The following is a 19,813-nucleotide window of genomic DNA, read 5'->3' as shown; positions in this document are numbered from 1 at the left end:
TTTGACGTCATCCTGCACAAGGTACGTAAAACTTTCCCTGTTCCGTTTACCACTCGATTCTGTATTCCGTGATGAACGCGTCGATTGTTACCTTGGCGGCGAGCTTCCGTTGCTGTCTCTCAAGAGCCTTGAGCAATTTCTTCTGCCGTCTTTCCCGCTCCTTCCTCCTAAGCTCCTCCGGAGGAATCGGCTCCCCGCTGCAGCTCTGGGGATGCGCGTTGTGCGCCGGTCGTCCGGGGCCCTTTTTCGTGTGCTCCTTCTTCCTCCACTTGGCTCTACGGTTCTGAAACCACACCTGCAACAAGAACGGAGAAACGCACGCTTATGGCGCATCAAAAGCGTCGACCGTGTGCGAAGAGCAGGTGCTCCCGGAAAACGAGGAAAAGCTCGAGACCGGCGTCGCGAATCGCCTCCGGGAACCGGCCGACGGAGACGGGTCGTTAAGTCGCGGTTGTGGGACCCGGTATCGGTCGGGGCAGCGAAATTGGTGCGGGATGAAGACATCAGTTGCGGGGGTGGCCGTGGGCGGTAAGTGGCGCTGGTGCACGCGAGGCTCAGATCAATAGACTTACGGTGGTTCCCAGCTCTCGGCGAGCAACTCGGGCCGCAAGCTCCTCGCGAAGAGTGTTTTATAACACTCGAGCGCTGGTTCAGGCTAATGAGAAAACGCTGTGATTGTAATTACGGAGGGAATTAGCCGCGCGAGCTTTTGGTACTTAATTCTTGACTGCCGTGTACCGCCGCATTACGGGGACCGCGTGCGCTTGCACAGCCCATTCTTCGCTTAATACACTTGTTTCGGTTCAATGCTTACCAAACAGGACTCAGGCCGATCTTCGCCCTGATACCCCGGCTAATTTCGCTATTTTCCTCTCGTGGCCGGTGCTTTTTTCACCCGAAATACCTAATGCCCCCGATTCGAAATGGAGAAGAAACGACTCCCCGCGTGCGGTACTTTTCTTTCTCACTTCGCAATTCTCGCGTGACCCTATTTCAATCCTTTCTACGCCAGTGATGTTTCTGTACTGTCCGCATCCGGTCCTTCGTACGATCATCAACGACATTCACTAATCATTACTTTCCGCGTGCGAATGCATCTGGAGGCTTGAGAGTAAGCACCGTGACAGTGGTAAGACTCCGTGAACCAACGACGAAAAGCTTGTTCTTCCGAAGCCATTCGGAGCTGGATAGAAAGCGGAGGGTGACACGGCGGTCAATTTCACGGCTCGACGATCGCACCGCGTACCTAGATACGTCTGTAGACATAGAGCCTGTAATAAGGGCCAGACGAAATCCGTCCGCACGTCAGTCGACTCGTGCCATTCAAAGCCGAGGGGTGTTTACAATCAGTATTAGGACTTGTTACCGACACCAGGAACTCGGAAGCGATTTTTTTCACAATTGCAGTGCTCAAAGTGAGCGTAACTCTTTAATGATACAGTATCGTAACAAAATATCGCGTCACTCGCGTCCTTTCGCAAGTACCAATGTATTTTCCACTGTGTAAGAAATCGTTCTTAACACTGGAGGACGCAATTGTAAGGGCTAAATTTCCAATGATTCGTGATCACACCTCGAACCGAAAGCATGCTGCATGCAATTGGGTTCGTTGAAACCGACCAACGAGCGATACAAGTTAAAGCGGTGAGTGCGGGATGGCACAGGTGATAACCGTCAAGTTCCGGAAAGTTGGAAAAGCACGTCACAGACACGCGACGTGTCACGTTTCGTTGGTTACGGTTGGCTCCGCAGGGTACAGGAGCTGACCGAGGTCCGGGACATATTTATGTGCGCATTGATGCGCTCGGATGCGTTTTCACAATGGCGCATGTGTCCCGAGTCTCGCCACGGTTCAATCGCCCCTCGGCATGTGTACGACTCTATCCGCGCACCGTTTAGGTCAGTACGTGTCACACGCACACAAGGAGGACACTCGCAGGACGAACACATGCCGATCCCCAGGATAACGTTTCGTGCAGTCGGTGACATCGTTTAGGGATCTGCTGATTAGATAAGGACATAACGAAACAGTGTTCCCGACTGCACATCGACGGATTCTCCCTTGGGTCCAGACCTAGACGATAATCAAGACGCGACTCTTATCTTCAACCTCGACGCAAACTCTGCGGACTCGTTCGAACAGTTGGCGCGCGTCTGTCAGCATCCGAATCGTCAAACTAAGCCTCCGACAAAACGCTAATAGAAGCACCCGACTCCGAGTTTCGAGTGTCACCCGCTGACAGGACTCCGATTTCTGGCAGATCGCGTCAAGAACATTTTCGAATATTTTTCTACAGGATTTTCTATCGCGGTTATAACGCAAGCTGTGTACAGTTGCTGAAGTTTTTGAAATTTGTTTTCTGTTTCGGCATCGCTGATGAATAATTCATTTTTTGAGTGTTTTGAAATACCTGAACATCGTTGGTGAATATGGTATAATATTTAATATAAATTTAGATACTCTTATATTAGTACGACTGTTACTCGTGGATGGAAATTATTACTTTTAAAATGAAAAAAGAAACAGTCTCTAGAATTCGAGAATAAAAATGAGGACGTACTGAGAAAAAAAGTCTTCAGTCCATCGCTTCAACTGTCCAAGTATTACAAATATCGAGAGGATAATTAGTCACAACTAAGTGCAGCCGGAGATTCAAATTTCGAGAAGTTACGCAAGTTAACGAGAAAGATGCTTCCACATAATCGATGGTTGGGCGAATCGGTAAGCGTGAAGAATAATAAATCTGAGCGGGTATAATGAAAAGTTTGAAGACGATAATGGCCGGCGTAGGTGTTAAGTAACTCCCATAATGTCAGACGAATGCGCCTGCAGAGTGAACGAAGCGGTTTTTGAAGAAAGAAGAATCGGTGAATAGCTCGGAGGAAATCGTTGATGTTTTTCTTCGGGCAGGCATCCAACTTCGGAGAGCGAAAGAGCAGATGGGATAACTGCCCACTGGGGAGTCTCGGGGGTCAAAGGTTATAGAAAGCGGCTATCCCGCACCCTCGGGGCGTCACTGCGGACCATAGTCGACCCTTAACGGACCCGAGTCACTTTAAATTCACGCCTATCGGCCCTCTTGATCTCCCGACTCCCGGGATCTCGCCCGATGTGTAAAGTCAATCGGAACGCACGCGAATCTGACATGGCAGCGAAAACGCCACTTTGTCCTTTCTTCTTCCCGCCCCGAGACGCGCCGCGTCGGATCCCGAGTTAAAAAATACCGCGGGAAAAAGGATTCGTCCCGCCATCGTCGACGAACCGAGACGGGATGAGAGAATCGCGGTGCTCGGAAATAAGCGCAGAGCTGATTATCACCTCCCATTGTCCTTCAACGATATCCGGAATCATGGAATTAGTATGTTAGAGGGAATCCGTTCGATAAGAGAGAATTGCAGATCGACTTACAGCGACGCGACTTTCCTTCAGGTCCAGTCTCACCGCCAGGGCTTCTCTCATAAATACGTCCGGGTAATGACTGGCCAGAAACGCCCTTTCCAATTCCTCCAATTGCCAGCTGTTAAAATTGGTTCTACTTCTTCGCCGCTTGCTTCCACCTTCGTCCGACTCACCGTCGCACCCTGTAACAGGAAGAAAAAAATCCGGTAATGAGTACTCGCGACATGCGTGCATATGGGATTTACATCGTTTACACACGCGAGAATTCTTTTTCTCCATCTTCGCTTCTCTTCCCCCCCATCGTATTACACGTATTTAGCAGTTCGAAACAATTATTCGAGCGTAGAATATAATCGATGCCGAAGATAGTTCGTGGCACAAGTGTTTCTGAATTTTAGACAACCGTACCAGACGGTAATTAAATTTCAATCACCGTGATAAATTATTTTACCGAGAGTGTGCGTTGCGTAACTTACGAAGCTTTTGAGTAAGCTCTTACGAGTGAAAGCAGGCTAGCAAGATCGTAACTACCGATTAATTGTGTATATCTGTAGATAACTCACAATAAGTGAATCTTTTTTTTTTTTTTATCATATGCTGTAGTTGAAAATTATCCACCAGGCGGAGCTTTGAAAGTAGCTAATGCGATTCATACTAGATGTTTGTATAAATCTTACTCGAAAATCGCTTAATGCGGTGGTAAAAAAAATATTATAGTGAGAAAAGAGAAAAACGTATTGTCGAAACGTTGTTTTTTTCCGGCGCAAAGTATTACGTACAAGGTATAGTGAATAAGAATCGAATCTCTGCATATCTCATTGTCAATAAAATTAGTTCCCTTACCCTGACCCTATTCGATAAGAAACAAACGCTAGGCGGATATTGAATATACATAGAATTTCATGATTTTACGAGCGGCTATCTGCGTTCCGCATTATCAATCGAGGGATCTCTGCTCTCGATTGTTTTGGACCTATATGTATGCTAATGCTATTTTGCAGAATTGAATAAAAGATCCGGAATTATGATGGACCCGCGTGCAGGGTGGGGGGCTTGCTTATCTCTCCTTCTCTTTCTCGAGGAAAAATATGGAATTGAACGAACGCGACGCGCCACGTATCGACCGAGCATCTCGACTCCCCTATTTTCGCCGCTCGAGAATAGACGGAAAAAACAAAGAGAGACAAAAGGGAAAAAAGAAAAAAAAATTACAAATACAAGCAACTTTTCGCAAGCAATTTTTGCACGTGACAAAGCAAACTATAATATAATTTAACATTATTATTTCGTTATCAAGAAATTTGAATAGCCGTAATTTTCGCAGTGGATGATCTTCCAGTTCCTTCATAAGTACATCGACTGTCTGCGATTTCGAGAGTTACGCTCGTCTAACAGAGAGCGCGGCTCGTGATGTCGACTCGCGGAATTTGACGGGGGTAATTTTCCCTTCCTGGCCGAAATAGCTCAACTTTACTTAGAAAGTCTCGGCAATTTCGGGAAAACGGATGACTCCGTAAAGGCGGTGCTTTCACGGGGTCGTAAAGGGCGTCGGTCCGTTTCCTCGTTTCTTTTAATTCAACTTTTTGAAATTGAATGTCTGAAAAATCCCGCCTCGAAAACGATATCAGCTATCATACGCCATCGCGACACGTGATATTACCCAGCGTTTCCCGCCCTCCGCCCGTTTATCCCGCATTTCTATCCGTTCACATTTTTTTTTTTTTTTTTTTCCTTTTATTTATCACCGATACGGCAGCGCGCGAAGCGTGTTTTTCCCCGACTCGTGTCGCTCAACGAAATTCCACCGTCCGGGCCTAATGAGGAAAAAGAAGACGGAGCGAACCGTTCGACGGTTAATTAGGTGATACCAAATATGAAAATTATCGTACATTCGTATAATATGCCCCGAAAAGAATTCGGGCGATATAAAAGCGTTACGGACGCTGCGCTGCAGCGTTTCTCGCCCAGTGCAGTATATAACATATAACGGGGAGTTATTTAACGGATATTTATTTAAATTAACCGGAGATATTTGTCGCTTACGAAACGCGTTTACGTATGTGTATACATTCGTGTACATTCACACGTACCTAACGTACCCAGTGCGGCGGATATCACGTGCGGGGGAATTTTGAAAAAAATTATCCTAGAAATGCGCGATAAACATGCCATACGTCCACAGTTTCCCCCGCGGCTTATATCGAGGACTAATTCTTCCCGCCACGAAGGCAACGGGACGAAACGTCTAAAGCCCGCGATGCTTTATCTAGGTGAGATGAAACGCTTCTGCAGGACGGGGGAAAAAATAGGTATAACAGATAATACACGCGTACGAGGATCTTGGCCGACTCGTTGACCGTCTGCAGCAGCTGCCGGTCGCTGTATCTCGAACGAAATTAACTCCTCCGGCTTCTTTCACGTGTGTGCTGGAGGTACGACGAGGAGGAGCTGAGCCTGCGTTCTTCTGGCACTGTTCCTCGCGTTCCGGATCTCCATCCCTCCCGGTTCTCTCCTCTTTGGCGTTACGAGCGTGACGCTTCTTGCGGATAAAAGAGGGGAGATCGACGCGAGTGGCTCGTCCGGCAAACATTTTCTTTTTACTTTATTTTCGAACGTATGCATTAATCCGCGTAATTACAAACAATTTGTATCGGCTCCCTGACTCCGGACGCTTCGGGACACCGTCTATCGGGACTGTTATTATTGACAATTTATATTCTCTAATAAACACCCGCGACAAACAAGAGACACTCGGTTTAAGTATCCATCATTGACATCCGGTCGATACAGCTGATGAATCCGCGGAAAATAATTAATCCTGCGGCCGATCGTGATCAGGGATATAATATTTTTCGGTCCCCTGTATCCGGTTGCTTACGCGTGTCGGTAATTATTTCCAATTGCTGTATACTTCGTATTTATTGTTCCCGTACGTTTTTTTTTTTTTTCTTTTTATCTGGAAAAACCCATTATACTTCAACTTTTTACCAATTTCTTTCATCCCTTCGCTGATGTATTTATACGAGGTTTCAAAATAAACGTTACGAATCGGTCGTGGTTTTATTTTTTTTTTTTTTTTTTACTGCAGATCGAGCGAAGACGAAAACGTTTTTTTTTTTTTATGTATAAATACCTTCCTTCTAGCCACATAAATTTATTTTTCTTTTTCTCAGTAAATGAAATCTTTACGCGGAGTTTCGTTGCAACGATTAACGTCATGATTTCAACGAAAGAAAAGAAAAAACCATTCGGCTTTAAAAGAGAAAAGGAAACTCTCGCTTACCAATAATACAATAGTTTTTAATTCACTTTTTTACGTGTAAGTTGGAAGCGCTCGATAGATCGGTCCCTGAAGTACTTAGTGATGTAATTTAGTGTCGCAGCACTAAAATCATATATTATATACCTACGTAGAAGCGAATAATAATAACGAAAATTAAAGAAGGAGAGAAACGTGTTACAGTATAATATATAACGTTATACGAGTGTACGACCATCGCAGCATATAGGGATAATAGTCAAAGTACGGGATAGCGTGTTAGCTCAAGGCGTTTAATAAGCCGACTCGTACACCGAAAATACCGTACAATTAAAGTGAAATTATCCGCGGACACGTCGAGATGAGAGAATAAAAGCGGCGTTATACACCTTACGGAGAGCGAAGTGCCTGGCAGCGGGTGAAAATTTGACGGCTGCAGGTACGAGCGGGAAACGTAACTCGATATATAGCGGACGAAAAGTTCGTCGACTCAATTCATTGCCGCGTGAAATATGTAACGCGTTGGTACAACACCACCTTTGCGCCCACCGGCTTAACATTTCCTCATTTTCCTCAGGCACCTCCTCTACGTTTCACTATCCGGAAATTGCGTTTTCTCCATAGCTCTGCGGAAAGAAGTTGCAGCGAATGTTGCTCGCTCGTTAAGCCCCGCGATGCATAAAACATGGCCTTCTTGGCAAGGTTCGGGTTTCCTGGACCGCGCGCTGCACGCGGCGGGTTTGAAATTTTGCGGAATATGGAGCGAGAGTTTAAACTCTGACTTAAGCCCCGTAAAGTGTGAGCCAGGAGCGCAAAGTGCCGCTTAAGTGTTCCCGCTGAAAGCGCGAGCTGCGAGCTCTGGCTCGTCCTCCAAGACTCGTTCGACTAAACCGAGTCGTATCCGCCTCTAAGGACAGGCTAGATTTCGAGATGAAAATTACGCAATTATCACATCCCCCGCTCTTACCTCGAGCTCGGAACGCGCTAATTAAACGATCACAGCGTTCACCTCGGGCCAGTTCCTTACACACCGCAACCTTAATGTAACGCGGGCACGAACTAGGTGCGCATATAATTATTATCCATACGACTAATAAATATGTATTCAGCATCAACCGCTAATCACCGGCATCAATAATACTGTCGGTATATTTTACACCTAGAGCTCACGACTTGTACGAGCTTAATTAAGAAGTGCAACGCATCGGAGTGCCAAATTGATTATCGACGGTCTTACATCGATGGTCGTTAAAAAAATGTTTGTTTTTTTTTTGTTTTTTTTTTCTTCTCGTCACGCCGGTCTATTCCGCCCTCCTAATTCTTTCCCAAAGCGTTCGACAGCGCGTGCAGGCAGCGGTTCGAATATACCCTTAAAATGTCAAATTAAGGATAACGCGGCGGGGCGCGGGTTGCCTTTTTTTCTACACACGCATTTACCGAAACAAGTTGAATAATAAAGCAATATGCACGTCACTTGGCTGCGAGAGATTATTAAGCTGTAAGGCGTTAAGTGGTGTGAGGCGTCGGAAGGTGGGTTCGTTCGGCTTGCGTGCGAGTTTACCGCATTTGCATCTAGACGCCATCAATCCTTCTGACGCCCGTTTTCACCCCAACCCCTTGGCGAGAACTGCCTCGCCCCGCCCTCGGCCCTTCTTCTTCTTCTTCTTCTTCTTCTTCTTCTTCTTCTTCTTCTTCTTCCTCTCCTTCTCCTCATTCTTGTTCTTCTTCTCACATCGGATACGAGTTTGAATTAAATATCTCAGACACCGGTCGGCGCTGCCTGGCCCCGATATACACGCCGCCAGGCGGAACCAGCCGCACCGTACCAGCAACGTTTTTCAAAAAATACTTTTAACAATTTATCGCTGCAGCGTAGCTTTCACGCGCCGTCTTTCTCCGCCCAATTATAATGCGTGAGGAAAGTTGGACATTTTTCTAAAATCGCCTCGATTCCGAATCTGTACTAATCCGTGTATAGAGGGAAAGAGAATTACGTTGGGAATAAATCGCGGCTGGTCAATTGACATTAGAAATATGAATTTCGGAGGCAGTCTTGGAATTGATTATCGCCTAATAAATTCAGCGTCACTTTTTACCATGATGGTTCAATTTAAACTCGAGGTTGGAATTCCGACTCTGCAACGTCGGCTCGTAAATCATAGTTTTTTAATTTACAAGTTGAACAACTTTCAAGTGTGTACAGGTATATTAATACGCATACAACCCATGCGGAATATAATTTCATTTCAATAAAATGACAGTAAATTTGTCTCGCCTCATCGACCAAGTCTGCAGGTTAATTCCACCGGTTCGCAACGAGTTCTTAATTTATCGCATTGTATACGGTAGGAAATGAAATACCGGTTATTGTTCGGATCTAATAATCAATAAAAGACGTCGCGCCGCGCTCGCGATAAAACAGGATACCGAACGCGTTCGCATCTTTGAATAAAAAATTGAAAACATCGGTATATTTCGACGCGAATTATCGGCGAATAAATCCCGTAAAAATAAACCGTACACGATTGTGCGACCCGAAATCCCGGCAGTCGTGACGCGATGATCCAAGGTTCGTTGATCGTTACGGACACGTGTTCGCAGCCTGGTATACACTTTTGCAACGTGCACCGTGAAGGTAAGTAGGTGTAGGTATATTGGCCGTTGGGTTGCAGCGCGGGGACGATAAGAAGGCTTTCAGATATGATCTTCGAGCGCGGTCGGTTAATTATATATTAATGCCTTTGCGTGCGATCCTTGGGCACCTCGGCGTCCGTTGCTCAACCCCCTTTTCCTCCGTCAAGCTCGCATGCTTAATACCGGCTACCGCTAAGGGTTGCCTCGCCTCTGATAATGGACGGGCCTCTTTTCGCTGAGCGTCGTCTCGCGCGACCGAGAATCGAACTTTTTGCTCATTCGTGTAGTCGAAGAGCTTGTAATTCGGCCGAGGATCAGGCCGATAATCCGCGTTCGGTTTACCGAAGTAATCCGAGGAGAGCGGAAAAATCGGGAATCCAATCAGGCCCAAATCTTGTCGACATCGTCGAACGACGACGTCCCGCCGATTATTACGCATGTAAATTCAAACCTCTTGCGGCGATTACTCGACAAGACGAGAGCAGAATCGCGATTTCTATTTATACACCGAAAATAATCGATTCGGATGAACGGCGAGGAAAAGAGCGCTCGACGGAAGTTAATTCGTCGTTAACTACCGAATAAGGTTGTAAGGTGAAACGGGTAATTGAATTGAATTCCTTCCCGGTCTTATCGGCGACGAAATTCGCCCAAACAATTTCGTGTTTTCAAACGCGATAGCATTATAGAAAGGAACAAAGCTCTCTGACAAACGCGAAAGCTGTCGCAAAGCGAAGTGAACTCACTCACGCACGACGAAAGAGATTAATACTCGCATGCGGTGCCCAAAAATTTCGTGTTAGCACTTCTTTTAATCACAAAGCTGTTCGCCATTGTAAAGTTTATAATTGTTGGATCAATGATAATATTGCTGTCAGAGCGGAAAACGCTGCGACGCTTAACATTATAACATGCACAGTGTCAAGCGATAAGCGCGCGAGTGGCAAAGTCAGGGTGTATACACAATTCCTAGATCGGTAGCGCGTGATTTCGGGAATTGGGTGGGGTGTAAAAATCTTTGAAGCTCGAGTAAAACGGAGGGTAAAAAAACGGACCGTCGCATCGTCGCTATCTCACCGAGCAACGCTGTATCTAGTCTCTAGGCTGACGTATCTTTTGTCTCTTTGCTTATACGTTGTATAGACAGCGCGACAAACTGACTTCATACCGGCCCTTTTTGTCGGTGGGGTACGCCTAATTGGTGCCCTGCTTATCGCGCGGATGGGACGTTGGAGCAAAAAAATACGAACAACAACAAAAAGCGAAACGAGAAGAAAAAAAGAAATAGTTAAAAAAAAAAAAAAAAAACGGAACCACCTAAGAATAAAAACTAGGTAACGGAAGAAAAAGAGAGAAGTGGAAAGTGAGGGAAAGAAAAGAGGAAAATACAACGGAGATAAAACATTAATTAAATAGTTTGAGTTATGAAGCTGCCCGGCCAGCCACGAGGGCGGGAAGACTGCCGCCTTGCGTGCCACGGCGAATACTAAACACCTTACAATTCCTTTCTTCCATCCCCCGTTACGAACGCGTCGTTGCGTGGAAGACGTTACTTGTTTCGCGTTGCGTATAAGTGTATTTATTTGTACGATTTGTCAAGTACGTGTGTGCTATTTTCGCAGCGTGGTATTGAATAGTTGGGCAGATCTTGGCCGTTGAACGACTGCGAAAGTTTTATTTATTTTTTTTTTTTTCTTTTTTATTTTTCTTAGTACCAATTTGTTTTCTCAACTCTGTTAATATCGTCCGGCAATCGATACAAGTATCACCGCGTATTGTCAAAGTATGTATACCGTCACCCACTCGCTGCGATGAAATAGAACATTCACGCTGATATACTCCGCCCATTCCGATCCTCCAGCAGCGAGTAATTGATGCGGGAGCCATCGCGCATGTGCGGTAATTCGCAAGAACGCATCGCGCCCCTCGTTCCGACAGCTTGCGCACATGCAATAGTAAAGAGGAAGAAATAGAAATTCGAAAGATTAGTCCGAAGCTGTTTAAATTGAGATTCGCGTAGGCGGCTTGGTAGTATTTTCTTTTTTTTTTGTTCTTTTTATTTTATACTTCGCTCCTAAGTGAACATTGATGTGTTCGAGATGATCATTACGGATAATGAACACTTTGTCTGAGTAGTATAAAAGTACGTTTATTTTCTGGTTCAACGAACAGCCTCGCGGTTTATATTATAAACCGATAAGACCGAACGATCGAGTGTCTGAAAATCGATGTAATAAGAACGTGTAATAATTGTTCGTGAAATCTAGTTTCCTACTTTTAAATTTCCCTCAGTGTATATACCACGCGTATAATGAACCACAAATTGAATGTAGAACAAATTACTTTCGTTAGCGTGAATACAAGTCTTGATTAGAATTGAATAATGATATACATATGAAGCCCGTATATTTCACTTCTTTACAACATTATACCGCGCGTTTTCTCCAAGCGTACAAAGCGTGGAGCACGAAACTGTAAACGAGTGCAGACACTGTCCGATTGATCTCTTCTTCCAAACGGTAGAGAAATACCAAGAATAGATTTTTTTTTAAAACCAAGTCGGAAATTCCTGAGGGCATTAATCGATGGTTTAATTAGCTCACGCGTCGAGTAATAAGGCTACGCAAACGATTTCCCGAGTTGATTACGTTGAATGGCAGATCTTACGTCTAGGTACCACACCAGGCTATTCGAGGGTATTAAGAGCCAGTTTTCGGCTGTAAAGGGTCCCTCTCTCTCTCTCTCTTTCTCTTTCTTTATCTGTTGCGACGATGGTGATTTACAGCGACGTAAAAGGAGACGTCAAGTCGAATGAAACGAGTTCGGCGGATGCGCGTGAAGATTGGACGTCGACGTTGACGTAGATGGCCCCGCATCGAGTTGCCGGCAAGATTCGTCCGACGTCAGCTGCAACGATCTTACAATCAGTTGTTTTCCGCCTAATTCCATATCGTGACCACAGCAACGCGGTTCTTTTACCCCGCGAAGCACGCCACGGCGATCAAGCGAACCCTGATCGTGACTTTCGGACCTACGCTTATTTTTACTCTCGTTTCCTCGTTATATTCATTTTATTTTTCTTCTTCTTCTCTTTCTTTTTACTCGCCTTCCTTTGGCGTGAAAATTAAGGTGTCGCCGGGCCTACGAACGTGTGAAGTTAAATACGCAAAGGCTCCAGTTCGTTCGTGTTATTTTTTTGCCCCATGCTGATATGTCAAGCAAAAATTTCTCACTCAACCGCGGTCAAGTCGATTATAATTCACGCGACATTTTTTGCACTGTGTCAAAAAAACAAATCACCTCTCCCCCCGCGATAATAAACCACGCGTGTCCCTCTGACGTTTAAAACTTTTATCCAACTCTTACTTCGATCCTTGAATCACGCACGTATACGTATAGTTATTGTACACATGTACGACTCGTGAATATGTGTCGTTAAACGGTGATGGCGGAGGGCAGACTAAACGCGTGCCGAAAATAATGATTGTTCAGTTCGTTTCATATTCTATTGGTATATTTATATCGACTCACGGTTATTGGCTGGCGGTGCTCACTCGACCAAATTTCTTGTTTTTTCTCCTCTCCTCTTTCTCTCTCCCACTCTCGAGGTAAAAGGTAAAAAAGAAACTCAGGAATGAGGGAGCTACGTGCAATCATCAGGGGGCAAAGGACACGCCTTCGGATTCACGTGTTACGCGATCGTGTCGCACGGCATCGACAATTTGCGGTAGTCGCTTTATTCCTTCTTTTCTTGCTCTTTCTATTCAACCTTAGCTTTTCCTCTTTTCCTTCAATCATCGTCGTCATTAAATTCTACACACTGTAAAATTTATAGAAACACGATGGAAATTTATAGCGAAGTAAAAAGTTTGCGCAGTCGGTACGATCGATTCGATCTGTAATATAATCTTGTTCGTGAATAGAAAGAGTATGTGAAAATAATTACCATCGTAGAGTTTGCATAACAAGGGACTGCTTGAGTTTTTTTGTAATTATATTCAGTCCAAGAACATACGGAACTCCATATGCGCCAGACTGTAACCATAGAACGCGAAACGAAAGTTTGATTCGGAATTAATATACACTGTATACGATGTATACTTATATCATTAGCAAATATACGGTATTAGGTACGTGCAAATTGTTTCGCCGTTTGACGTTGGCTGAAATATCAATCAACTTTTTCTTCACAAACGATGTATAATATTATATATTGTATACACATATACAGAGATACATATCTAGTTCTTTGCAGATAATTAGAATCGTTATTTATCACGCGATCCTATAATAATTATACATCTCAGCCACGTTTGCATAATTAATATTAATTGGCATCGCTAGACACACACGCCCAGAAACGAAAAAAAAAAAAAAATTTAATTGGTCCGTTCAATTTTTGGTCGTACATTTTCATACCTTCGCATGCAGAAAACAGAGGAGCATGTAACTTGAAAAGATAATGAAAATAAATGATCGGACGTAGCTAAGACTTCCGAGAGCATGAAAAAAAGTCCATAGATTCGTGATAAATTGATATAATTGTAAAGGTTAAATCGTAACGTTTTTGCTACTAGAAAATGATATAATTACGTTCGGATTTTCCAAACGCGTTTCTCTCAACTTTTTCTCTCTCAACCACACGCACGTACACTGTTGTATACATATCTACTCTCATTCAAACGGATTCAATTTCATTTTAGAGAAGGAATAACTTATGTCGGCATGCAGGCGGAAAAAAAAAACGGGTTTTGACCAACGACAGGCAGTGTTAACGACGGCTCCGAAATTGCGGGCTCCTCGATTCAAGCTCGTGTCCAGGGTGTCTGGACGTGCGATTCAGAGGGCATAGCGAAGCATGCGGAGATACATCGATCGAACGGACGCAGGAAATGGAGATTGTCAAGGAAGAGTATACCGCGGGCCTCCGGCTTCTTCGCCAACGCTCGGAATATTATTAAACTGTAGTTTAGAGCTTAAATTAAGTTATTACCGACGACGGCTCCTTTGTTGCCTTCTTGTCGCGAACCCGGGACTCACCTTTCCAGCTCCCAGGGACCCCGGACGCCTAGGAACCCGACAACGAGCTTATAATGCTCTGGGCCAGGCCAAGGGACACCAATCATACGCGAAGGGAAGAGGGGCTAATCTCCTAGCCATAATTGTTTACCGCCGCATATTACGAGCCTCGTGCTTCTTCGAGGATTATATTCCGATTATCGTACGAGGTTGGAACTTTCCTCCTTTTCGAGATGAAATTTCGTTTTCATTTCATTTTTTTTTTTTTTTTATTTATTTATTTTATTATTACTCGACACAATCGTCACTTTGAGAAATTGTACACGCAGAGAAAAAAGGATTCGTTGAATTTTGTCAAATATGGCGAAGAAAGAAACGTTATTTGCGATCGGACAAAAAAGTCCCGAGAACAATAATTTGCGTAAAGTAAAACTAAGTCTTTTGACACGACACGCCGTTTTTGTCGTCGTATTTGGTAGATTCAACAATGTTTCGTTTTTTGGGCGTAGCATGCTTTTCATTGGATTCAAATAGCGTCCGCGTTCAACTTCAATGATAAGAATTTTCAGCTCATTAAAGTCGTGACAATTACAGAAACGATTTCGCAGAGTGAGCTTGCGTATAACGCAGACCGAGAAAGTGAGCGCCGCGAGGCTCGTGCAGATCGAGAATTGAGAAGTTCATGCTCCGTAATATGTGTAACTGAATAAATATCGCTTACATGTTGTGTATACGTATACCGTGAATTTGCAACGGCGGAAATCAATCATTAATGCTGATTTAATGCCACGTCTGAATGCGGGACTCGAGCTTTGTGTGCACAATTTCTGCATGCGTGCCACAATGATATACCCATATTGATATAATTCTTCCCTACAGCAATTCCGCACACTCGATGCGATGTGAAAACACGTAAGTAATGTACCCGCGATCCTGGCCTCAGTGCACGACATATAATTCCCCACGTTTTGCAGTAATTATGTATAATTTTCTTTCATATATATTAATTTTATAGAACGGTTGTAATGCATGTACATGACTCGGTTAAAATATTTCGCAAATTGCGAACTACTTATTTCATATTGTGTACGATTTCGTGTCAGTTATGAGGGAATTATGTGCATATCTTTTTCTTTTTCACGTATAATGTTGACCTCAGATTTTATATTTAAAAAAAAAAAAAAAAAACTCTTACACACGACCCGCGATGACTTATGGCCGCATTTTTCAACTTGCAGACGAATTAATGAGTTCTTCGGCATTGTTTGAAAAACGGTGCGGAATCGCTTCGGCGGCTTGAATATTTCTAGCCGCAGATGTTTGTATAATGGGTAGGTTACCTGCTGTAAGGTAGAAAAATTTTTATTAAAACATGTCTTAGATAATGACAGTCGGTGTGATTATTCCATCGACGGCAATTTAACTCAACTGTTAAAATCTCGTTAGCCACGGTAGAACTGCCTCCCAACTATGGCGCATACATCTTATACGTGTAGGTACGATATAAGCCTCGGAGTTTCAGTTACATCGCTGCGTAGCTCGGCGAACGCGTTTCGACGAAAAAAGAAACGAAAAATAAAACAATAATTAACAAACCTCGAAAGACGGTCCGATATTTCATTGGCAAAGGTCGATTGGAAGATCGGCCGAGTTCTGGAGTGAATTTTTAAATCGAAATTCCCCGTCACACAAATATGTGCGATGTAGAAGACGAGCTGTCTTCTCGTTCCTACTGACATACGGACTTCGTTAGCGAGCGGGATAAGTCGGTTGAAATACGAGCGCATCGTATAACGTTGATACCGTTATCGTCCGAACGTTTTAAACGCGGGCAAACACATCACTTATTGCAGAGACGAGTGTCTGATATTATTTAACGATCGCATTAAACATTGAATACAGAAATAAAAAATTGGTTGATATTTGTGGCTACATGGTGAAAACGACAAACAAACAAATATGGCATGACGTGAGCGAGTGTTCGCCTTGTGACGATCCAGCAGTAATACGGTCGGCCGGAAATTGAATAATATATGACAAACGAATATCGGTACCTATACAACGGACCGCACGGTTGCGCAACAATGATTATTTCAAAGCTTTCCTTCGGTTCACAATTTCAGTGGTAAAGGGTTTCACCGCCGTTTTTATTTGCGCGTTGAAAAAGTAACAATTAATTTCGGAATAGTAATTCACGCGGTGCAAAATCGCCGAAACTTAACCCCGATATGACCATCTCGAAGAAAGGCACAAAGCAAGTCACTTGTAGGAAATGGAGAAAGAGAGCAAGCTGTATCAAAGCCAATTATACGCTTATGCCTACACGGGGAATCGGAACACATGTTATGTTGGAAAGCGATCGAAGCGGCTCTTCTAAGCCCAATAAAAAACCGCCCGAATCAAACTGCCGAGCACATCCGCTCGAGGCGTTTTCACGTATACTACGAGCTGCTACCACGTAATTGGGCTGAGGCTGATTGATACGAATCGACGATTGAAATCCTGCACTCCCGAATTTCCTACCTGCGCGGTGATAAATAACGAAGCTGGTTCTCGACGGCCGCGAACCCCCTGAAAACCCGAACCAACGACGAGCTGGACGTCTAATCCGAAAGTTTGTTGGAGGGGTTAGGTGAAGAAATTGGCGCTCTGGGTTTCTCGGCGGAGAGTTGCGTGGCGGGGCACCGTTTTCGGGAATACCGGAACAATAGTTTGGGAAAATGGTCCCCGAGGAATGGTAACGCGGTCGATCATAAGATCGTTCGGAAGCCACCCCAGGGATCGCTTAACCGAGGGTGTCTGGTGAGGGAACGAGGTTCCCGTATCTCTCCCGCGCCGACGGGAGGAATCAGGTTAGACGCGAACCGGGAGGGTGGAAATCTGTTTTTTACGTGATCCCATTTGCGCTCCTAACCGTTGTTTATTCTTTCGGGGGGATTAAGCTCCGCGCCCTCGTTGAATATCGCCCGGTTTTCCGAGGCTTCTCACGTTGCTCCCGATTCAATTCACCTCGGAGGAGCGATTCCTGACGTAGCCGACGCTGATTCCGGTAACTTCGAAGCATTCGCAAGCCTGCAGCCGGATCCGGGAAACGATAATCTTCAGCTCCGATTCGCGGTTCGATTTTCGAAACTTGAGGATCCTTCGGAATGGCCGTTACGGAATTTCTACCCACGCGGCAACAACGAGTATACGATATATATTCTAGGCTCGATGAGCGGACCGAGCCGAGTGCAAACGCTGTGGGTACTGGAGCTAGAAACTTTGTACCATTACAGTTGTTATCTGAGCCGGGAGATAAAACAGCTGAACGATGTTACACATATTCGATACACTCGATTTACCAGTATCTTATTAAAAGATCCATCACGGCCGGTGATTGATACAGCGCATGCATGTGTAGGTATACTGAAAAAAGGTTAGAGCCATCCGGGCGTTGCGAGACGCCCGACTTATTTGTATCGCCCAGCGGGAATAAGACAGGCTTTATCGTTCAGCGTTACCAGCGTAAGTCCGTGTAAGAGAGAATAAAGGGAGCCCGTACCTTTCTTGTCGTCGTCTTCGTCGCCGTGATCCGCGTTGTGATGAAGGTGATGAGTCCCGGCGTGATGAGCCCCGATCCCGGGTCCCAGAGGGTGATTCCCGAGGGCGGGATGAGGGTGGTGGGAGTGGTGGTGGTTGAAGAACCTGACCGCAGCAGCGGCCGCCGCGGCCTGATGATGCATCGTCTGCTGGACCTGGGTCTGGACCTGGCCGAGAACCGGATGGTGCGGATGCCATGCCGCCAAGTGGAACGGGAAGACGGGCGCAGCCCTCGGGAACAGGCGGGTTGGAGCGAGCAGCGAGCCACCGGATCCGGAAGAGCCGCCACCAGGAGGCGGGGGGAACGACAGACCACCTCCTGGTTCGAGGACCATTTTTGGTACCAACTTTACGCCGTTCTTCTCCGACGGAGATCCGCTACTTTATCGACTTTTCCAAAACTCGCATTTATCATCAGCGCCGTTCCGCGGTATAGGGTAAAGATACTATCGTTCGCGGTGTTGATTGTTGCAACGATTACTTCCAACGATTGACTAATTTCTCTTGGCAACGTTTGGCAACTCGTTTGACGACATTTGCGACAGTGTCCAGCGGTGTTCACTTTTTTCTTACAACCATCGGGTCCGTGGAATGCAGTTTTTTTTCTTCCAACTTTTCGTTCATCCCGCCTGTCGTGACGCGCACTACGCGAGGGTTCTGCAGATATTCATACCCCTTTTGCACAGTTCACTCACATGTTGCACAGCTCTGTCCGTTACTACTGAAAATCACTCTATGGAAGATTTCCGTCTTCTACGTCACTTCGGAGTATTTTTGAATCCAAAGCTGGATCGGGAGTCGAGAGCAATCGTTTGCCGTCGGACAGCGTTCAGCTGGCTCCAGTTTCGAGTGGTGTGAAAAAAATTCAAAACCACCTGTCAACGTTGATTATCGTACCGCTATTAACGGTCATTGACCAGCCGGTTGAAATGCTAGTTCCACGTACAATTGTTTGTTTGTATTCGATCGGTTTAGCCGGAAGTAATTGGTTTTTGAGTAAAACGAATTAACACCATCACGGTGGAGAATTTATCACTGGAGTAGCACAATATTGATTTTCTTTTCAACACTGCAACGTCTTCCTCGTTGTAAAACCACTGATCATTGGCGAAATTTCAACGAAACGGGAAAGTTATCCCGCAATTATCTACAGCCACTGTTGAATCTCAATGATTTCGTCGGGTAATTAACGCGTAAGAACCGATTTGCGTCGTTCTAAAATACTGTTTGTTTTCTTCAACACCGCGGTACGGCGATACCGATTGTCGCCTCTGTAACTGCGACTGAAGATTATTCCACCGATGACGGTGTAGTTTGGAAACGAAGCAACGATACCGTACGACACGCGTGTCCTTGTTGCACACCAACCGCCACTTGAATATAAAAAAATTCGCTACAACTTTTCCTCTCAAGCTTCCTACATTCTTCCCAAGCGACGAGTGCCACGGTGAAAACCAGTTTTGTCACATCGCGAAAAATCGGGGGTAGGGCGGAAAACCTCGTTCCGGTTCACTGTCCGTTGGGGTAAATCGAAGTCGGGGCGATCACTCGGGTATCACAAACGTCAAAATTCCAACTGATCGAGGCACACGGTGGGCAATGGATTCGAGGAGAACGTGGCGGTGTGACTGGACCGCGAGAGCAGTCAACGGCACAGGACAATCTGCTCGGAAGCCGAAACGATGCATCCCCTCTATCCCTGGAACTCGGAACACGATGCGAACGCGCACACCCAGCGGAACGCGATTGGCTCTGGAGCTTGTGCACTCCCACGAGATCGTATCGGCTGGCCAATGCGGGAGCTTTTACGAAGCGAGGCCGCGCCCTCCGGATGCTTTTTTGCCCTCGAATTGAATAGCCGCCCCTTCGAGAACCCGAGGATGGTGGAACCCGAATCAATTGACGGCTCGAGCCCTCCC

General features: G+C 45.4%; 1 protein-coding gene across 2 annotated transcripts in view; it reads right to left on the bottom strand.

The window, feature by feature from the left end:
- The window catches only part of LOC124297992 (uncharacterized membrane protein DDB_G0293934-like), a 22,595-nt gene extending 3,057 nt beyond the window's left edge, over positions 1 to 19,538 (bottom strand). The window contains exons 1-3 of one of the 2 annotated variants that reach the window (XM_046749491.1): positions 17,857 to 19,538; positions 3,410 to 3,582; positions 92 to 295 (exon numbers count right to left, since the gene is read on the bottom strand). In XM_046749491.1, coding sequence (XP_046605447.1) covers positions 92 to 295; positions 3,410 to 3,582; positions 17,857 to 18,229 — 750 coding nt within the window. In that variant the 5' untranslated portion in view covers positions 18,230 to 19,538. The remainder of the gene's footprint in view (positions 1 to 91; positions 296 to 3,409; positions 3,583 to 17,856) is intronic. The other variant, XM_046749492.1, reaches the window with a different exon arrangement.
- Positions 19,539 to 19,813: the final 275 nt, after the last annotated feature.

This window comes from Neodiprion virginianus, chromosome 2, assembly GCF_021901495.1.
Source record: "Neodiprion virginianus isolate iyNeoVirg1 chromosome 2, iyNeoVirg1.1, whole genome shotgun sequence".
NCBI classification, from domain to species: domain Eukaryota; kingdom Metazoa; phylum Arthropoda; class Insecta; order Hymenoptera; family Diprionidae; genus Neodiprion; species Neodiprion virginianus.
Note: the sequence above shows the minus strand (reverse complement) of the source record. Positions and strands in the feature narration are given on the sequence as shown.